The sequence below is a fragment of the Saccopteryx bilineata genome, chromosome 2, assembly GCF_036850765.1.
Source record: "Saccopteryx bilineata isolate mSacBil1 chromosome 2, mSacBil1_pri_phased_curated, whole genome shotgun sequence".
Lineage (NCBI taxonomy): Eukaryota > Metazoa > Chordata > Mammalia > Chiroptera > Emballonuridae > Saccopteryx > Saccopteryx bilineata.
This window is the reverse complement of record NC_089491.1, coordinates 507,233-522,691: the sequence shown is the minus strand read 5'-3', so window position 1 is coordinate 522,691 and position 15,459 is coordinate 507,233. Positions and strand designations below refer to the sequence as shown.

The following is a 15,459-nucleotide window of genomic DNA, read 5'->3' as shown; positions in this document are numbered from 1 at the left end:
ATAAGTCATATATGGGCTTGATAAGGTTGACAGATGGAGTTATCAGAAAAGAGAGTAAACCCGTTACACCTTGGTAATTGGGCCTTACACAGTGGGCTTTAACTAAGATATACATTAATTAACACATGATATTGGCACACAGTTAAAACATATGGAGTCGCCTGACCAGGCAGTGGCGTAGTGGATAGAGCGTCGGACTGGGATGCGGAAGGACCCAGGTTCGAGACCCCGAGGACGCCAGCTTGAGCGCGTGCTCATCTGGCTTAAGCAAAAAGCTCACCAGCTTGGACCCAAGGTCGCTGGATCGAGCAAGGGGTTACTCCGTCTGCTGAAGGCCCGCGGTCATGGCAAATATGAGAAAGCAATCAATGAACAACTAAGGTGTCCCCACAAAAAACTGTTGATGCTTCTCATCTCTCTCCATTCCTGTCTGTCTGTCCCTATCCATCCCTCTCTTTGATTCCCTCTCTCTGTCCCTATAAAAAAAAAAAAATTCTTAAAACATACGGAGTTATCTCAAAAGGGTATAAACTGGTTACACCTAAATCACTATAACTGTCCTTTTTACATTTCATATTGATTTGACTTTATGTTTACTACAACAGTATAATAATAAAACATTCAAATGCTGTATAGTGACAAATTAAACTTAGTCACTGGTTAAAATGTAAAAACATTTTGTAAGTTAACTATATTTTAATTTTTAAAAAGTAAAAGCAAAGTACTTTGGTATTATATCTCAGAAAGAATAAAATTATCATAATTTCTAATTATTTTGAAGTCTCTGATTAAAATGAATTCCAGGTTTAGTTTTTAACTTATATTATACCATCAAATAATGTTAAAGATTTTTAACTCTATAATGTTAAATTAACTAGGCATTAAAAAGAATGATTTAGATATGGATCGTGGGGCTTTAATATACAGTAGAAATATTGGCTTAAAAAAAGGTCAAAACATAACACTATAATATTCTATCCAAGTAAAATCTGTATGTGTGTCTGCACAGAAACAGTTCATTAGGGACAAACATCAAAATGTTAGCAGTGGAATAGCAAAGTTATAGATGGAAAGACTTGGGGTAAAATTTGCTTTCTTTTCTGTCTCTTTTCTGTACTATTTTTATAATCAGAAAAAAAGAAGCTATTTTTATTACTGAAACAGTTAAATCTTGGGTTCTGCATACAAAACAATTTAACTAGGTATCTTTTCTAGTACCGGTTCCAGTTTTCAATGGTTTTATTTCTTCTAAGGACGAAGAAAGTGAACATGGTGATCAAGTGTATTTTGGTAAGATGCATGAGGAAATGGTTGTAGAATCTAAAGGGTCTTCTTCTGATGCCAAGCAGTCATTAACCCCTCAGCAGTTTAGCCAAACTAAATTGAATGACTTAGTAAGAGATTTGGGCCTATCAAAGAAAGCAGCTGAGTTATTAGCCTCCAGGCTTCAAGAAAAGAATGTACTTCACTGGTCAGCTAAAGTATCCCATTTCAGGGAGTGTGAACAAATTTTTGTGGACTTTTTTTCTGAAGACAAACACTTTGTTTACTGTCATGATATCAGTAGTCTTCTCAGCCAGCTAGGTGTTACCACTTATAGTTCAACAGAATGGTGGCTATTTCTTGACAGCTCTAAATGGAGTCTGAAATGTGTTCTCCTACACAACAGTAATGTTTATGCAGAGGTTCCAATTGGTTATTCAACTCATCTGCAAGAACATTATAATGACATAAAAATTGTCCTCGACTTTCTAAAGTATAATAAGGAGCATAACTGGATCATTTGTGTGGATCTTAAAATGGTAAATTTCCTGCTAGGACAACAGAGAGGTTTCACGAAGTATCCTTGCTTTCTGTGTTTGTGGGACAGCCAAGCTCAGGAGAAACACTGGACACAGAAGGAGTGGCCAAAACGTGAAGCTCTGGAAGTAGTGATGCAAAATATTGTGAATGATCCTGTAGTTAATCGAGACAGGATCATTTTTCCCCCACTTCACATCAATCTTGGCTTAATGAAGCAGTTTGTTCAGGTTTTGAATAGAGAAAGTAAATGCTTTCAACATATTATTTCTACTTTTCCTGCCTTGTCTTTCGAGAAGATAAAAGCAGGTGTATTCGATGGACCTCAAATTCGAACGCTCATATGTGACAAAGAATTTTCCAGGAAGATAAGTAAGGAGGAGAAAGCAGCATGGCAGTCTTTTGTGGCAGTTACAAAGAACTTCCTTGGCAACAAAAAAGCAGAAAACTATGAATTTCTGGTTCAAAGGATGCTGTTGGCTTTCCATGACATTGGATGTAACATGAGCATTAAGATTCACTTCCTGCCTGACCAGGCAGTGGCGCAGTGGATAGAGCGTCGGACTGGGATGCATAAGACCCAGGTTCGAGACCCTGAGGTCGCCAGCTTGAGTGCAGGCTCATGTGGTTTGAGCAAAGCTCACTAGCTTGGACCCAAGGCCGCTGGCTTGAGCAAGGGGTTACTCGGTCTGCTGAAGGCCCATGGTCAAGGCACATATGAGAAAGCAATCAATGAACAACTAAGGTGTCGCAATAAAAAACTGATGATTGATCTTTCTCATCTTTCTCCATTCCTGTCTGTTCCTGTCTATCCCTCTCTCTGACTCTCTCTCTGTCTCTGTATAAAAAAAAAAAAAAAATTCACTTCCTGAACAGTCACCTTGATAAGTTTCCTGAAAATCTTGGAGCTGTTAGTGATGAGCAGATTACTGCTGGAGCATCAAACGAGATTTTCCTCAAAAAGTACACAAATGCAAGAGCTACAAACGCAAATTTTTGCCTGAATAGAATTTAAATAAGTTTTGCACAAATTTTATGATTAAAATAAGGGTTTTTTTTGGTTTTTTTTTAAAGTTTATTTATTTTCTACAGAGACAGAGAGTCAGAGAGAGGAACAGACAGGGACAGACAGACAGGAATGGAGAGATGAGAAGCATCAATCATCAGTTTTTCGTTGTGACACCTTAGTTGTTCATTGATTGCTTTCTCATATGTGCCTTGACCGTGGGCCTTCAGCAGACAGAGTAATCCCTTGCTCGAGCCAGCGACCTTGGGTCCAAGCTGGTGAGCTTTTGCTCAAACCAGATGAGCTCACGCTCAAACTGGCGACATCAGTCTTGAACCTGTGTCCTCCGCATCCCAGTCTGATGCTCTATGCACTGCGCCACTGCCTGGTCAGGCAAATAAGTTTTTTAATATGTTCTATTTTGAAATTGTAGACAAATTCTGATACAATCATATCTTTTAGTGTATTAGTGTATTTGTTGTATTATATAAATTATTATATTATCACAAAGATGATGCCCAAGAAGACATTCTACTTCATTATGTTAAACTAAATGCTGAAAATTTTACAGTAAGATGAAAACCTAAAATCTTGAATTGCATAAAACTGTAGCTTACAGAGAAAAACTAATGTCAGATTTGAGATCAGCACACTCGAATTAGGTAAGAACAAGGGTTTTTGTGGATGCAACAAACATTTTGTTCCCCAATGTTATCTAAGCTTCCACCTTAGGAGACACACACACACCAAACAAATTAAGTGCAAAATAAGTAGAAGAAAATAAATAATAAAAACTTAGAGCAGTCTGACCTGTGGTGGCGCAGTGGATAAAGCGTTGACCTGGACATGCTGAGGTCGCCGGTTCGAAACCCTGGACTTGCCTGGTCAAGGCACATATGGGAATTGATGCTTCCAGCTCCTCCTCCCTTCTCTCTCTCTCTCTCTGTCTCTCTCTCCTCTCTCTCTCCCTCTCTGTCCCCCTCTCTCTCTCCTCTCTAAAAATGAATAAATAAAAAAAACTAGAGCAGAAATCAATTATGCAGAAATAGATAAAACTGAAAATAGAAAATCAAAATAGAGAAAAAGCAACAAAATCAAAAGCTGGCTCTTTGAAAAGTTCAACAAAAGCAGTAAGTCTCTCACCAGGCAAACTAAGGAAAAAAGAGCGAGGACACAAACTGTTAGTATCGGAAATGAAAGAGGGGACATCACTCCAGGTCCCGTGGATGTTAAAAAGGATAATAAAGAAATACAACGAACAGCTACGACCACCAATGTGATAACCCAGGTTAAATGGGACAATTCCTTGACAGAAATCTGCCAAAACACACAGAAGAGATGATCTGAATAGGTCTTTAACTATGAAGACACTGAATCAAGAATAACTTTTTAAAACAGGATGCACCAGGCCCAGATGGGTTCACTGGTGAATTCTACCGAACGCTTAAGGAAGAAATTATACCAATTCCCTGCAATCTGTTTCAGGCAACAGACGCAGAGAGGACTTCCTAATTCACTCCATGAGACCAGCATTACCCTAATACCAAAACCAGACATTATAAGAAAATTATAGACCAATATTTCTCACAAACACAGATGGCAGATATTCTCAACAACATATTAGAAATTCAAACCCAACAACATACGAAGAGCATAATACACCACAACCAACTGGAATTTATCCCAGGTATGCAGGGCTGGTCCAACACTTGAAAAACAATTAATGTAATCCATTACCACAACAGACTAAAAAAGAAAAATCACACGGTCCTATTGACAGATGCAGAAAAAGCATTTGACAAAATCCAACACCCACTCATGATAAAGCTCTCAGTGAACTAGAAACAGAGGGGAATATCCTCATTTTAATAAAGAATACCTGAAAAAAACCTAGTCACATATCATACTTAATGGTTACAGTCCGAAGCTTTCCTGCTAAGATCAGGTGTAGGACAAGATGGTCTCTCTCACCACTTCTTTTAAGCGTCATAGCAGCTGCTAATGCAATAAGACAAGAAAAGGGAATAAAAGGTACACTGTTTCACCCAAATGAGCTGAAAACTTAGGTGCACGTGGATGTATACAGCATCTTTATTCACAGCAGCTAAGCATGAAAGCGGTCACGACACCCTGCAGTGGGCGACAGTGGGAAACTGCTCAGCACTAAGAAGACCCGAGCTGTAAGTTATGGAGGGACCTCACACACCCCTCACTGAGAGAGGGGCCAACCTGACAAGGACGCACACACTGTGACTCCAGCTTTGCGGGTTCCGGAAAAGGGAAACTACGGGGACAATGAAATGATCAGGGGCCGGGGGAGTGGGGTAGGGAGGGCAGGGGGCACAGGGGACGTTAGCAGTGAAACGTCCCTGCATGACATTGTCAGAGCAGACACGTCGTTACACCTTTGTCCAAGCCCACAGAACGCACCACACCATGAGTGACCCTAATGTCAGCTGTGGACTCTGGGTGATGGTGACATGTCAGTGTGGGTTCATCAAGTGTAACAATGGACCATCAGGAGGTTTGACGGTGGGGGTAGCAGACATGAGAAATCTCTGTGATCCCTGCTCCGTTGTGCTATGAACCCAAAACTGCTCTTAAAAAAAAAAAAGGCAGTGTGGCTGGTGTCAGGAAAGCCTGTTTAAAAATTTAATAAAAAAGTTTAAGCGTAACTGAAGAATTTGGAAGTCCAGCAATGAGACCGCTGAGTGGCCCAGGAAACTGCACTTTCACGCTTGAACTAAGGGATCTCAGACTAGCAACACAGACCGCCGGCAAAGCAAACAAAAACCACTCCTGCAGGAGGTCACCTCATCGTGGGTCCATGTGACACCCAACGGGCGCAGGCCGCACAGCACTTGTTGAGGGCACCTGGGCACAGAGCAGACTGGACACTGAGCAGGAACCAGCAGGACAGAAGCAGCCGGGGTGGCCCCAGGAGAGACTTGTCACCACAGTGGCCAGGTGCTGAATGTGACAGCGTGGAAACCAGACGGGAACATGTCGCACCAGCTATGGGCTACTCAGCAGTGCGGCTGCTCAGCACAGCAGGCATTCAGGACCACAAACAGCACCCAGTCAAGATCTCAGGTTCAACAGTGGGTCAGACACTGGAATAAGAGACGTGCTGAGCTTAAACAAAACATCTGCATTCAAGTATAGAAAGACTTCTATTTTTACAATTTTATTTATTGGTTTTAGAGAGAGAAGAAAGGAGACAGACAGACAGAAACACTGATCTGCTCCTGTATCTGCCCGGACCCGGACCGAACCGACCTCTGCGCACAGGACGATGCTCTCACCGAGCTATCGGGCCAGGTCAAGGCTCAAGTATAGGGAGACTTTTAAAATAAAACCTTACAGAAGGTAAAGCACAGGCACCTCAGTCTCTGGGGGAGGAGAGGAAACGGGCAGAGGCCACGTGGAAGAGATCATATGACAGCTGTTCGAGAGGAATTCGGGGACAGATGGAAGCAGCCCAAAGGCTTTCGTGGGGACAGCAACAAAGACACACCGTCCCCTCAGTGTGGGAGGGCAACAAAGACACACCCGTCCCCTCAGCGTGGGAGGGCAGACTGCGACATGAAGATGATGTCTTAGCAGCAGCAAGGGGGAAGCTTCATGTAACAGGAAAGACCAGCGCGACTGACTGCGGTGCAGGGAAGGTTCCTGCTCTCTTCCCTACTTTGTCCCCCAACGTTAGCCGAACACTGACCCAGCTGGCATGCTGTGGGTGCCACAGGCACAGAGGACAAAACCTGCATTAAAAAGCCCCGTTTCGCCTGATCAGGTGGTGGCGCAGTGGATGGAGCATCGGACTGGGATGCAGAGGACCTGGGTTCGAGACCCTGTGGTCGCCAGCATGAGTGCAGGTTCATCTGGTTTGAGGGGAAAGCCCACCAGCTTGAACCCAAGGTCGCTGGCTCCAGCAAGGGGTTACTTGGTCTACTGAAGGCCCGCGGTCAAGGCACATGTGAGAGAGCAATCAATGAACAACTAAGGTGTTGCAACGCGCAATGAAAAACTGATGATTGATGCTTCTCATCTCTCTCCATTCCTGTCTGTCCCTGTCTATCCCTCTCTCTGACTCACTCTCTGTCTCTGTAAAAAATAAAAATAAATAAATAAAAATTAAAAAAAGATATACCTTTAAAAAAAAAAAAAAAAAGCCTCGTTTCCTGAGCAAGAGCTGGGAGGGTGTGGGAAGCAGCGGGTCTCCTGCTGTGGCCAGAGGGAGCGCTGGAGAGCTGCCTGTGCTGGGGAGGGGGCGGGGGCGGGGCGGGGCCCTTGAAAACACAGAGCCCAGAAGGACCACGCTGATGACACAGTACGGGAAAGGTCAGACTTTCCAATACTGACCCATGCGTGAGCGAAACGGTCTATAATCCGTGTTCTTCCTTGAATCTCACGTGAAGATCAAAACCTCAGAAAGGCAAAGCAACAAAACTTCTGGCAACACAGAAAAAAATTCTGTATAAAAGTCAAAATAAGGAACCATTTCTGCAACAGGCGCAGAAGTCTCGGACCACCGCAGCAGGGAGGGGCTCGCTGCAGGACGGTTAGGGACCTCTGCCAGAGATACCCCAGGGAAAGCAGAAAAGGAAGCCCTAGCGTAGTCACATCACAGGACTCTCCCCTGGGAAACCCTGCAGTTGAAAGGGAAAGGCAGGCTCACCTGCCCTCCCGGGAGGCGGGCGAGGCTTCCAGCCCTCCAGGAGCTGGCAGAACAGAGCCACACTCACACCCGTGTACATCTACTGTAGAATCCCGACTGCCGCCACAGTGCAGGGCCACCAGCGCCCTCGTCCACCAGGCTGGGAGGGGACAGTGCACCCCCAGAGACGCACACACACGTCCCCACGGTGTAGACAGGAGCAGGCCCTGTGGTGCGTTTGTTTACGCACTGGCCCCAGAGGCACACACACGTCCCCACGGTGTAGACAGGAGCAGGCCCTGTGGTGCGTTTGTTTACACACCGGCCCCAGAGGCACACACACGTCCCCACGGTGTAGACAGGAGCAGGCCCTGTGGTGCGTTTGTTTACGCACCGGCCCCAGACGCACACACACGTCCCCACGGTGTAGACAGGAGCAGGCCCTGTGGTGCGTTTGTTTACACACTGGCCCCAGAGGCACACACACGTCCCCACGGTGTAGACAGGAGCAGGCCCTGTGGTGCGTTTGTTTACGCACCGGCCCCAGAGGCACACACACATCCCCACGGTGTAGACAGGAGCAGGCCCCTGTGGTGCGTTTGTTTACACACTGGCCCCAGACGCACACACACGTCCCCACGGTGTAGACAGGAGCAGGCCCTGTGGTGCGTTTGTTTACACACTGGCCCCAGAGGCACACACACGTCCCCACGGTGTAGACAGGAGCAGGCCCTGTGGTGCGTTTGTTTACGCACCGGCCCCAGAGGCACACACACATCCCCACGGTGTAGACAGGAGCAGGCCCCTGTGGTGCGTTTGTTTACGCACCGGCCCCAGACGCACACACACGTCCCCACGGTGTAGACAGGAGCAGGCCCTGTGGTGCGTTTGTTTACGCACCGGCCCCAGACGCACACACACGTCCCCACGGTGTAGACAGGAGCAGGCCCCTGTGGTGCGTTTGTTTACGCACCGGCCCCAGAGGCACACACACGTCCCCACGGTGTAGACAGGAGCAGGCCCCTGTGGTGCGTTTGTTTACGCACCGGCCCCAGAGGCACACACACGTCCCCACGGTGTAGACAGGAGCAGGCCCCTGTGGTGCGTTTGTTTACACACCGGCCCCAGAGGCACACACACGTCCCCACGGTGTAGACAGGAGCAGGCCCTGTGGTGTGTTTGTTTACACACCGGCCCCAGAGGCAGAAAGATGATGGTGGCTCCACCAGTGGCAGTGATGGGACGAGGACTCGGAGGACACACAGGGCGGGTCACTCACACAAAGTCCACACACAGGCCAGGGCAGCAGTATCCCAGAGAAGAGGTTTGTGGCATGGAGTCCCATCCCTGTCATGGTTGGTTGCACGGGGACTCACTCTCCGGAAGATAAGGTGTTCATGTTCACAGCATTAAAATCTGAGAGGGAAGCCTGACCAAGCAGTGGCGCAGTGGATAGAGCGTTGGACTGGGATGTGGAGGACCCAGGTTCGAGACCTCGAGGTCACCAGCTTGAGCAAGGGCTCATCTGGTCTGAGCAAAGCTCACCAGCTTGGACCCAAGGTCTCTGGCTAGAGCAAGGGGTTACTTGGTCTGCTGAAGCCCCCTTGTCAAGGCACATATGAGAAAGCAATCAATAAACAACTAAGGTGTCGTAACGGAAAACTAATGATTGATGCTTCTCATCTCTCCGTTCCTGTCTGTCTGTTCCTGTCTATCCCTCCCTCTGACTCTCTCTCTGTCTCTGTAAAAAAAGAAGTGAGAGGGAAGCCCTGGCCAGGTGGCTCAGTGGATAAAGCCTTGTCCCAGAGGTTGTGGGTTTGAGCCCCAGTCAGGCACGTACAAGAAGCAAACCAATGAGTGCACAACTAAATGCAATGAAGTGAAACAGACTGATGCTTCTCTCTCTCTCTCCCTCCCCCCTCAAGTCAACGGGGAAATTTTTTTAAGTGTGAAAGGGGAAAAGGACTAAAAACTGCATGGGATGGAGGTCCATCCGGGAGCTGTCACTTTAACCCTCGTCAGCATCTTGGGTGGCGTCCCCATCTCTTGAACAAGGCCAGCGAAGCGTGACCCCTCCCCACACCCGTGCACAGTGAGGACGAGGACACCCCCTGGGCCGCTCAGGCAGGGGCTGTGGCTCCCGACCCTGGGACACGCCCCCTGAAAGGAGTGGGTGCCTGAAGGACGAAAGTCGGCGGGAGTCAGATGCCCACCCACCTCAGTGCAGCCGGGAGCCAGGGCAGGAGCACTTACGTCCAGCTTCATCAGGGTCAGCAGGTCCTTCTTGGCAGCTCTGAAGATGGCGTCTGTCTGCGTGCTGGTGACGGTCTCATCCGAGTTGCTATCGGAGTAGTGGAAGACGGCGGAGGGGGTCTCTGAGACAACCACGCTCTTCTTGGACTTGAGAAGAGCATGGACACGTGGTCAGAAGGGACAGGGCTGGGGAGGGACCAGGGGCCCCAGTGCAGGGGAGGGAGAGCCGAGCGGGGTGCAGAGAGGGCGACAACCTACCTTGCCGGCAACAGTGTTCCCGGGGCGCTCCTCTGCATGCAGAGGGACCCTGGTGTGGTCACAGGCCACCCACAGGTCTGAGATGGCACCTGCAGACGGAAGGGAGACTCAGGGCCCGTGCTGGCGGCGAGGGCAGGCTGGGCACCCCCACCACAGCGGACCATTCCTAAGTGAAGCCACTGCGCTACCTGCCTTGTAAACATGCTAAGTACCAGCAGGAGCCAGTCTCGGCCCAGATCCTACAAACACAGCCCCTGGGTCTGCCTCCCAGGCCACCAGGCATGCTGGGCGCCAGCCACTGCACTGGGCATGCCTCCCACTGATGCAAGTCCTGCCCACAGGTCAGGGTTGTCCTGACCCTTCAGCAGCTGCAGCAAAGCTGAGTGAGCTTCGGACCAGGAAGTAAGTGTGGCCAGGCAGGAGGGGGAGGAGAAGCCGCCCAAAGCCAAGGGGGTAGGAGGGGTGGGTGCTGCTCCCCCTGTGGCAGCGCCCGGTGTGGCCCCCAGACCCAGGGGCTGCCCTGCCGCTGGCGCCTATGGAGTCCTGCCCGCATCTGAAAACCCTCAACCACAAAAGGTGGAGACACGCTCCCTGAGGAAAGCTGACGGAAGGCGCCCTGGCCTCGGGCCCTGGCGCACAGGCCCGCCCCAACCACAGCGCCTGCCGCCCAACAGAACGCAGCACAGGCCCCCCAGGAGGAGCCTCTCCGGATCTGTGACCCAGCTCAGAAACTCACAGAAACCCTGTCAGAAGCACAGAAATTGCAAACGGTGGGAATGTGGGCTCAGAGGAAGTGGCCGGGAGTGCGAGGGGCCGCGGCCGGTCCGCTGTGGTCTAGGAGAGAAGGCGCCGTGCCGCCCTTCCCAGGCCCAAGAGCGGGGTCTGTACTCAGAAAAAGGACAGACAGACTGTTACCAGGAGCTGCACGACCAACTTCCATGAATATCTTAAAGGTTATGTTTCATAGCAAAGGAGTCTGTACAGCTGTTGTCTTACAGCAATAAGATTTTGAAATGTTGGAAATAACGTAGCCATTAATAACTACTTTTCTCTGTCCTGAGATACTGTGTACTGATAGTATTTATCATGATATTATTATATAACCTAGTAATATGTATCATATTTTACCACATTATCATACTGTTATTTATTGGTAATAGCACTAGGAAGCCAAGGTATTATAATGCCAATGTCTATATTAAAAATAAAACCCGGCCCTGGCCAGTTGGCTCAGTGGTAGAGCGTCGGCCTGGCATGCGGAAGTCCCGGGTTCGATTCCCGGCCAGGGCACACAGGAGAAGTGCCCATCTGCTTCTCCACCCCTCCCCCTCTCCTTCCTCTCTGTCTCTCTCTTCCCCTCCCGCAGCCAAGGCTCCATTGGAGCAAAGTTGGCCCGGGTGCTGAGGACGGCTCCATGGCCTCTGCCTCAGGCACTAGAATGGCTCTGGTTGCAACGGAGCGACGCCCCAGATGGGCAGAGCATCGCCCCCTGGTGGGCATGCCAGGTGGATCCCAGTCGGGTGCATGCAGGAGTCTGTCTGACTGCCTCCCTGTTTCCAGCTTCAGAAAAATACAAAAAATAAAAAAATAAAAAATAAATAAAACCCAACCACCCACCCTGTGGTGGTGCAGCGGACAGAGCGTCAACCTGGAACCCTGAGGTCATTGGTTTGAAACCCTGGCCTTGCCTGGTCAAGAGTCATACAACAAGCAATCAATGAACAAAAACAGTGAGGCAACTATGATCTCGCTCTCTCTATATATCTCCCTCTTTCTCTCTAAAGTCAATAAATATCCTTAAAAAATAATAAAACCTGACCACACTGCCTGTGACAAACACACATTCATTAAAGGCTGTCCATTTCTATAGAAGGATCCTGTTAGTCATACAATTCATAAGCTTAAAATGTGGAGTGTGTCTGCTGTTTGCCAGAAGCATGTGTTGTAAGGTGAGTGTCCAAACCTCGGGCAGGAGCTCTGCCCTGTGTGAACGTGACTGGTTGTGTTCACAGAGCTGGGTAATGCACACGTGTGGAATGCTATTAGCTTCAGTTATCTAACATCTAAGCTTCTTTCATTTGAAAAAACTCACTGAATTTTATTTATTTATTTTTTTCTTCTTTTCCAAGTGAGAGGAGGGGAGATAGAGAGACAGACTCCTGCATGCGCCCAGACTGGGATTCACCTGGCAACCCCCGTCTGGAGCCAATGCTCTGCCCACCTGGGGCCATGCTCACAATCAAGTAATTTTTAGCGCCTGAGGCAGAGGCTCCACGGAGCCAGCCTCAGCAGGTGGGTTGATGTGCTCAAACCAACTGAGCCATCGCTGTGGAGGGGAAGAGAGAGAGAGAAAAAAAAAAGAGATAGAGAAAGAAGGGGGAGAGGGAGGGGTGGAGGAGCAGATGGTCACTTCTCCTGTGTGCCCTGATCAGGAATCAAACCTAGGACATCCGCATGCCAGGCTGATGCTCTAATGCTGAGCCAACCAGCCAGGACCGACATATATTTTTTAAATGTGGTAAGTCAACTGGATAGCCATGTGGAAGAAATGTATCTTCACCCCTACTCACTCTATACAGAAGAACCAATCCTAGAGGAATAACTACACAAAGTAAAACGTAAAATCTTACAGGCAGGCCTGACCTGTGGTGGCGCAGTGGATAAAGCGTCAACCTGGAAATGCTGAGGTTGCTGGTTCAAAACCCTGGGCTTGCCTGATCAAGGCACATATGGGAGTTGATGCTTCCTGCTCCTCCCTCCTCCTTCTCTCTCTCTCTCTCTCTCTCTCTCTCTCTCTCTCATTCTCTCTCCTCTCTAAAAATTAATAATAAAAAAAAAAATCTTACAGGCAGATTTCCTGAACAGGATATAGAATGCATTAACAAAAAAGGAAATATTTGATAAACTGGACTCCTAAGTTTAAGAACTTCTGTTCATCGAGATATCACTGGGTGACAAGTGAGAGAAAATATTTTAATACACACATTTGAGTCCAACAAAGGACTCATACAAAATATGTAAACAGCCTGACCAGGCGGTGGCGCAGTGGATAGAGCGTCGGACTGGGATGCGGAAGTACCCAGGTTCGAGACTCCGAGGTCCTGCGCGGGTTCATCTGGCTTGAGCAAAGAGCTCGCCAGCTTGGACCCAAGGTCGCTGGCTCCAGCAAGGGGTTACTCGGTCTGCTGAAGGCCCACGGTCAAGGCACATGTGAGAGAGCAATCAATGAACAACTAAGAAGTCGCAACGCACAACGAGAAACTGATGATTGATGCTTCTCATCTCTCTCTGTTCCTGTCTGTCTGTCCCTGTCTATCTCTGCCTCTGTAAAAAAAAAAAAAAAAAAAAAAAAAAAATATGTAAACACTCCTGTTAGTGAATAAGAACAAGAAAGTCACCGAAGAGGAGACGGGCAAAAGGCAACACAACCTCCTCCCAAAGGAGACAAAAGGTGCTCGGGCTCAGGTTGTCGGGAATGTCAGGGCCCGCTGCACTGCAGAGCGGACAGTGACTAGGGACAGCCACACGGGCTGGGCGCGGGACTTCCTGCGGCTGCACGGCCTGTGAGACACGTGTCTGGTGAGGTGCATAGCCTGTGAGACACGTGTCCGGTGAGCTGCGTGGCCTGTGAGACACGTGTCTGGTGAGGTGCACAGCCTGTGAGACACGTGTCTGGTGAGCTGCGTGGCCTGTGAGACACGTGTCTGGTGAGCTGCGTGGCCTGTGAGACACGTGTCCGGTGAGCTGCGTGGCCTGTGAGACACGTGTCCGGTGAGCTGCGTGGCCTGTGAGACACGTGTCCGGTGAGCTGCGTGGCCTGTGAGACACGTGTCTGGTGAGCTGCATGGCCTGTGAGACACGTGTCCGGTGAGCTGCATGGCCTGTGAGACACGTGTCCGGTGAGCTGCGTGGCCTATGAGACACGTGTCTGGTGAGCTGCGTGGCCTGTGAGACACGTGTCTGGTGAGCTGCACGGCCTGTGAGACACGTGTCCGGTGAGCTGCGTGGCCTATGAGACACGTGTCCGGTGAGCTGCGTGGCCTATGAGACACGTGTCTGGTGAGCTGCGTGGCCTGTGAGACACGTGTCTGGTGAGCTGCACGGCCTGTGAGACACGTGTCCGGTGAGCTGCGTGGCCTGTGAGACACGTGTCTGGTGAGGTGCACAGCCTGTGAGACACGTGTCTGGTGAGCTGCGTGGCCTGTGAGACACGTGTCTGGTGAGCTGCACGGCCTGTGAGACACGTGTCCGGTGAGCTGCGTGGCCTATGAGACACGTGTCCGGTGAGCTGCGTGGCCTGTGAGACACATGTCCGGTGAGCTGCGTGGCCTATGAGACACGTGTCCGGTGAGCTTCGTGGCCTGTGAGACACGTGTCTGGTGAGCTGCGTGGCCTGTGAGACACGTGTCTGGTGAGGTGTATAGCCTGTGATGTGTGTGGCCTGGGAGCTGCGTGGCCTATGACATGCGTGGCTGACAAGATGTGCTGCCTGACACCCAAGGCCAATGAGTACCTGAGTGGACTCAGAATCGAACTGTTCAAATTCAACTGTGCCCAGCTACATATGGCAGGGGTTCCGGGGACAGTGCAGAGGGGTGCAACCAGACAGCCTCATGTGGCTGGTGGAAAACCACGGGAATAGTCTGTCCATCTAAACACACGTGCACAGCATGACCCAGCAATTCCAACGGGAACATGTACCTGTGTGCTCACACACTGACACTCAGAGAATTGGGGACGGTGCACAATGCACACTCAACATGCGTGGACATCACAAACACAAGGCTGAGCAGGAGCCAGACTCAGAGTTGGGAGAGGAGTGTGAACGGGGCTTCGGAGCAGCTGGTTTGTCTGGGGGCTGGCTTACAAGTGAGTCCAGCTATGAAAAGTCATCACTGTCCAGTGACAATGTGCACAGTCTGTATGCATACTGGACATTCTGTATGCCTGCTGGACAACCACGGCCATCATGGGAACAGAACATGGCGTTTGTGGAGAAACACACAGATATACCAGGGAAGATACCGAAAGTAGACCCAAGTCATGAAACAGCCAGAACGAGCAAATCTGGAGAGAGGAAGTACGCAGTGGTCGCGGGGCTCGGGGGTGACGCTAATGGGGCAAGGGTGTCTTTGCTGGTGACGAGAACGCTCTGGACTTACAGTGGGATGGAGGCGCAATGCTGGGAATGTACTAAAACCACTGAGTTGTACACTGAAAGGGGAGAACTTTACGGCACGTGAATCACATCTCAAAAAAGCTGTTACCAAAGAAAGGTCCAGGTGGATTAACTTGCCTCGTCTCGGAGACGGCACCAACGAGGCAAGAGGGAAGGGGGCAGACCCTCACGAGACAGAGCGAGAGACGGGCCGTTTCTCACCCCGGGCATCCGTGAGCGGCAGGAGGAGGGAAAGCGTCTGATGGCAGAGGCAGAAGTGGAGGGCTGCCGGAAGACTCCGGGTGTTCACGACCCAGGAACGTGAGA

At 49.6% G+C, this 15,459-nt stretch overlaps 1 protein-coding gene and 1 non-coding gene across 4 annotated transcripts in view; one reads left to right on the top strand and one right to left on the bottom strand.

Moving 5' to 3' along the window:
• Window positions 1-15,459, bottom strand: part of PNPLA7 (patatin like phospholipase domain containing 7) — a 69,782-nt gene that overhangs the window by 36,650 nt on the left and 17,673 nt on the right. For all 3 annotated transcript variants that reach the window (XM_066255594.1, XM_066255596.1, XM_066255595.1), the window contains 2 exons: window positions 9,975-10,063; window positions 9,717-9,863 (listed from right to left, as the gene is read on the bottom strand). In XM_066255594.1, the coding sequence (XP_066111691.1) occupies window positions 9,717-9,863; window positions 9,975-10,063 (236 nt within the window). The remainder of the gene's footprint in view (window positions 1-9,716; window positions 9,864-9,974; window positions 10,064-15,459) is intronic.
• On the top strand, window positions 11,189-11,264 carry TRNAA-GGC (transfer RNA alanine (anticodon GGC)). The gene has a single exon. It is a non-coding gene; the product is annotated as a tRNA-Ala (tRNA).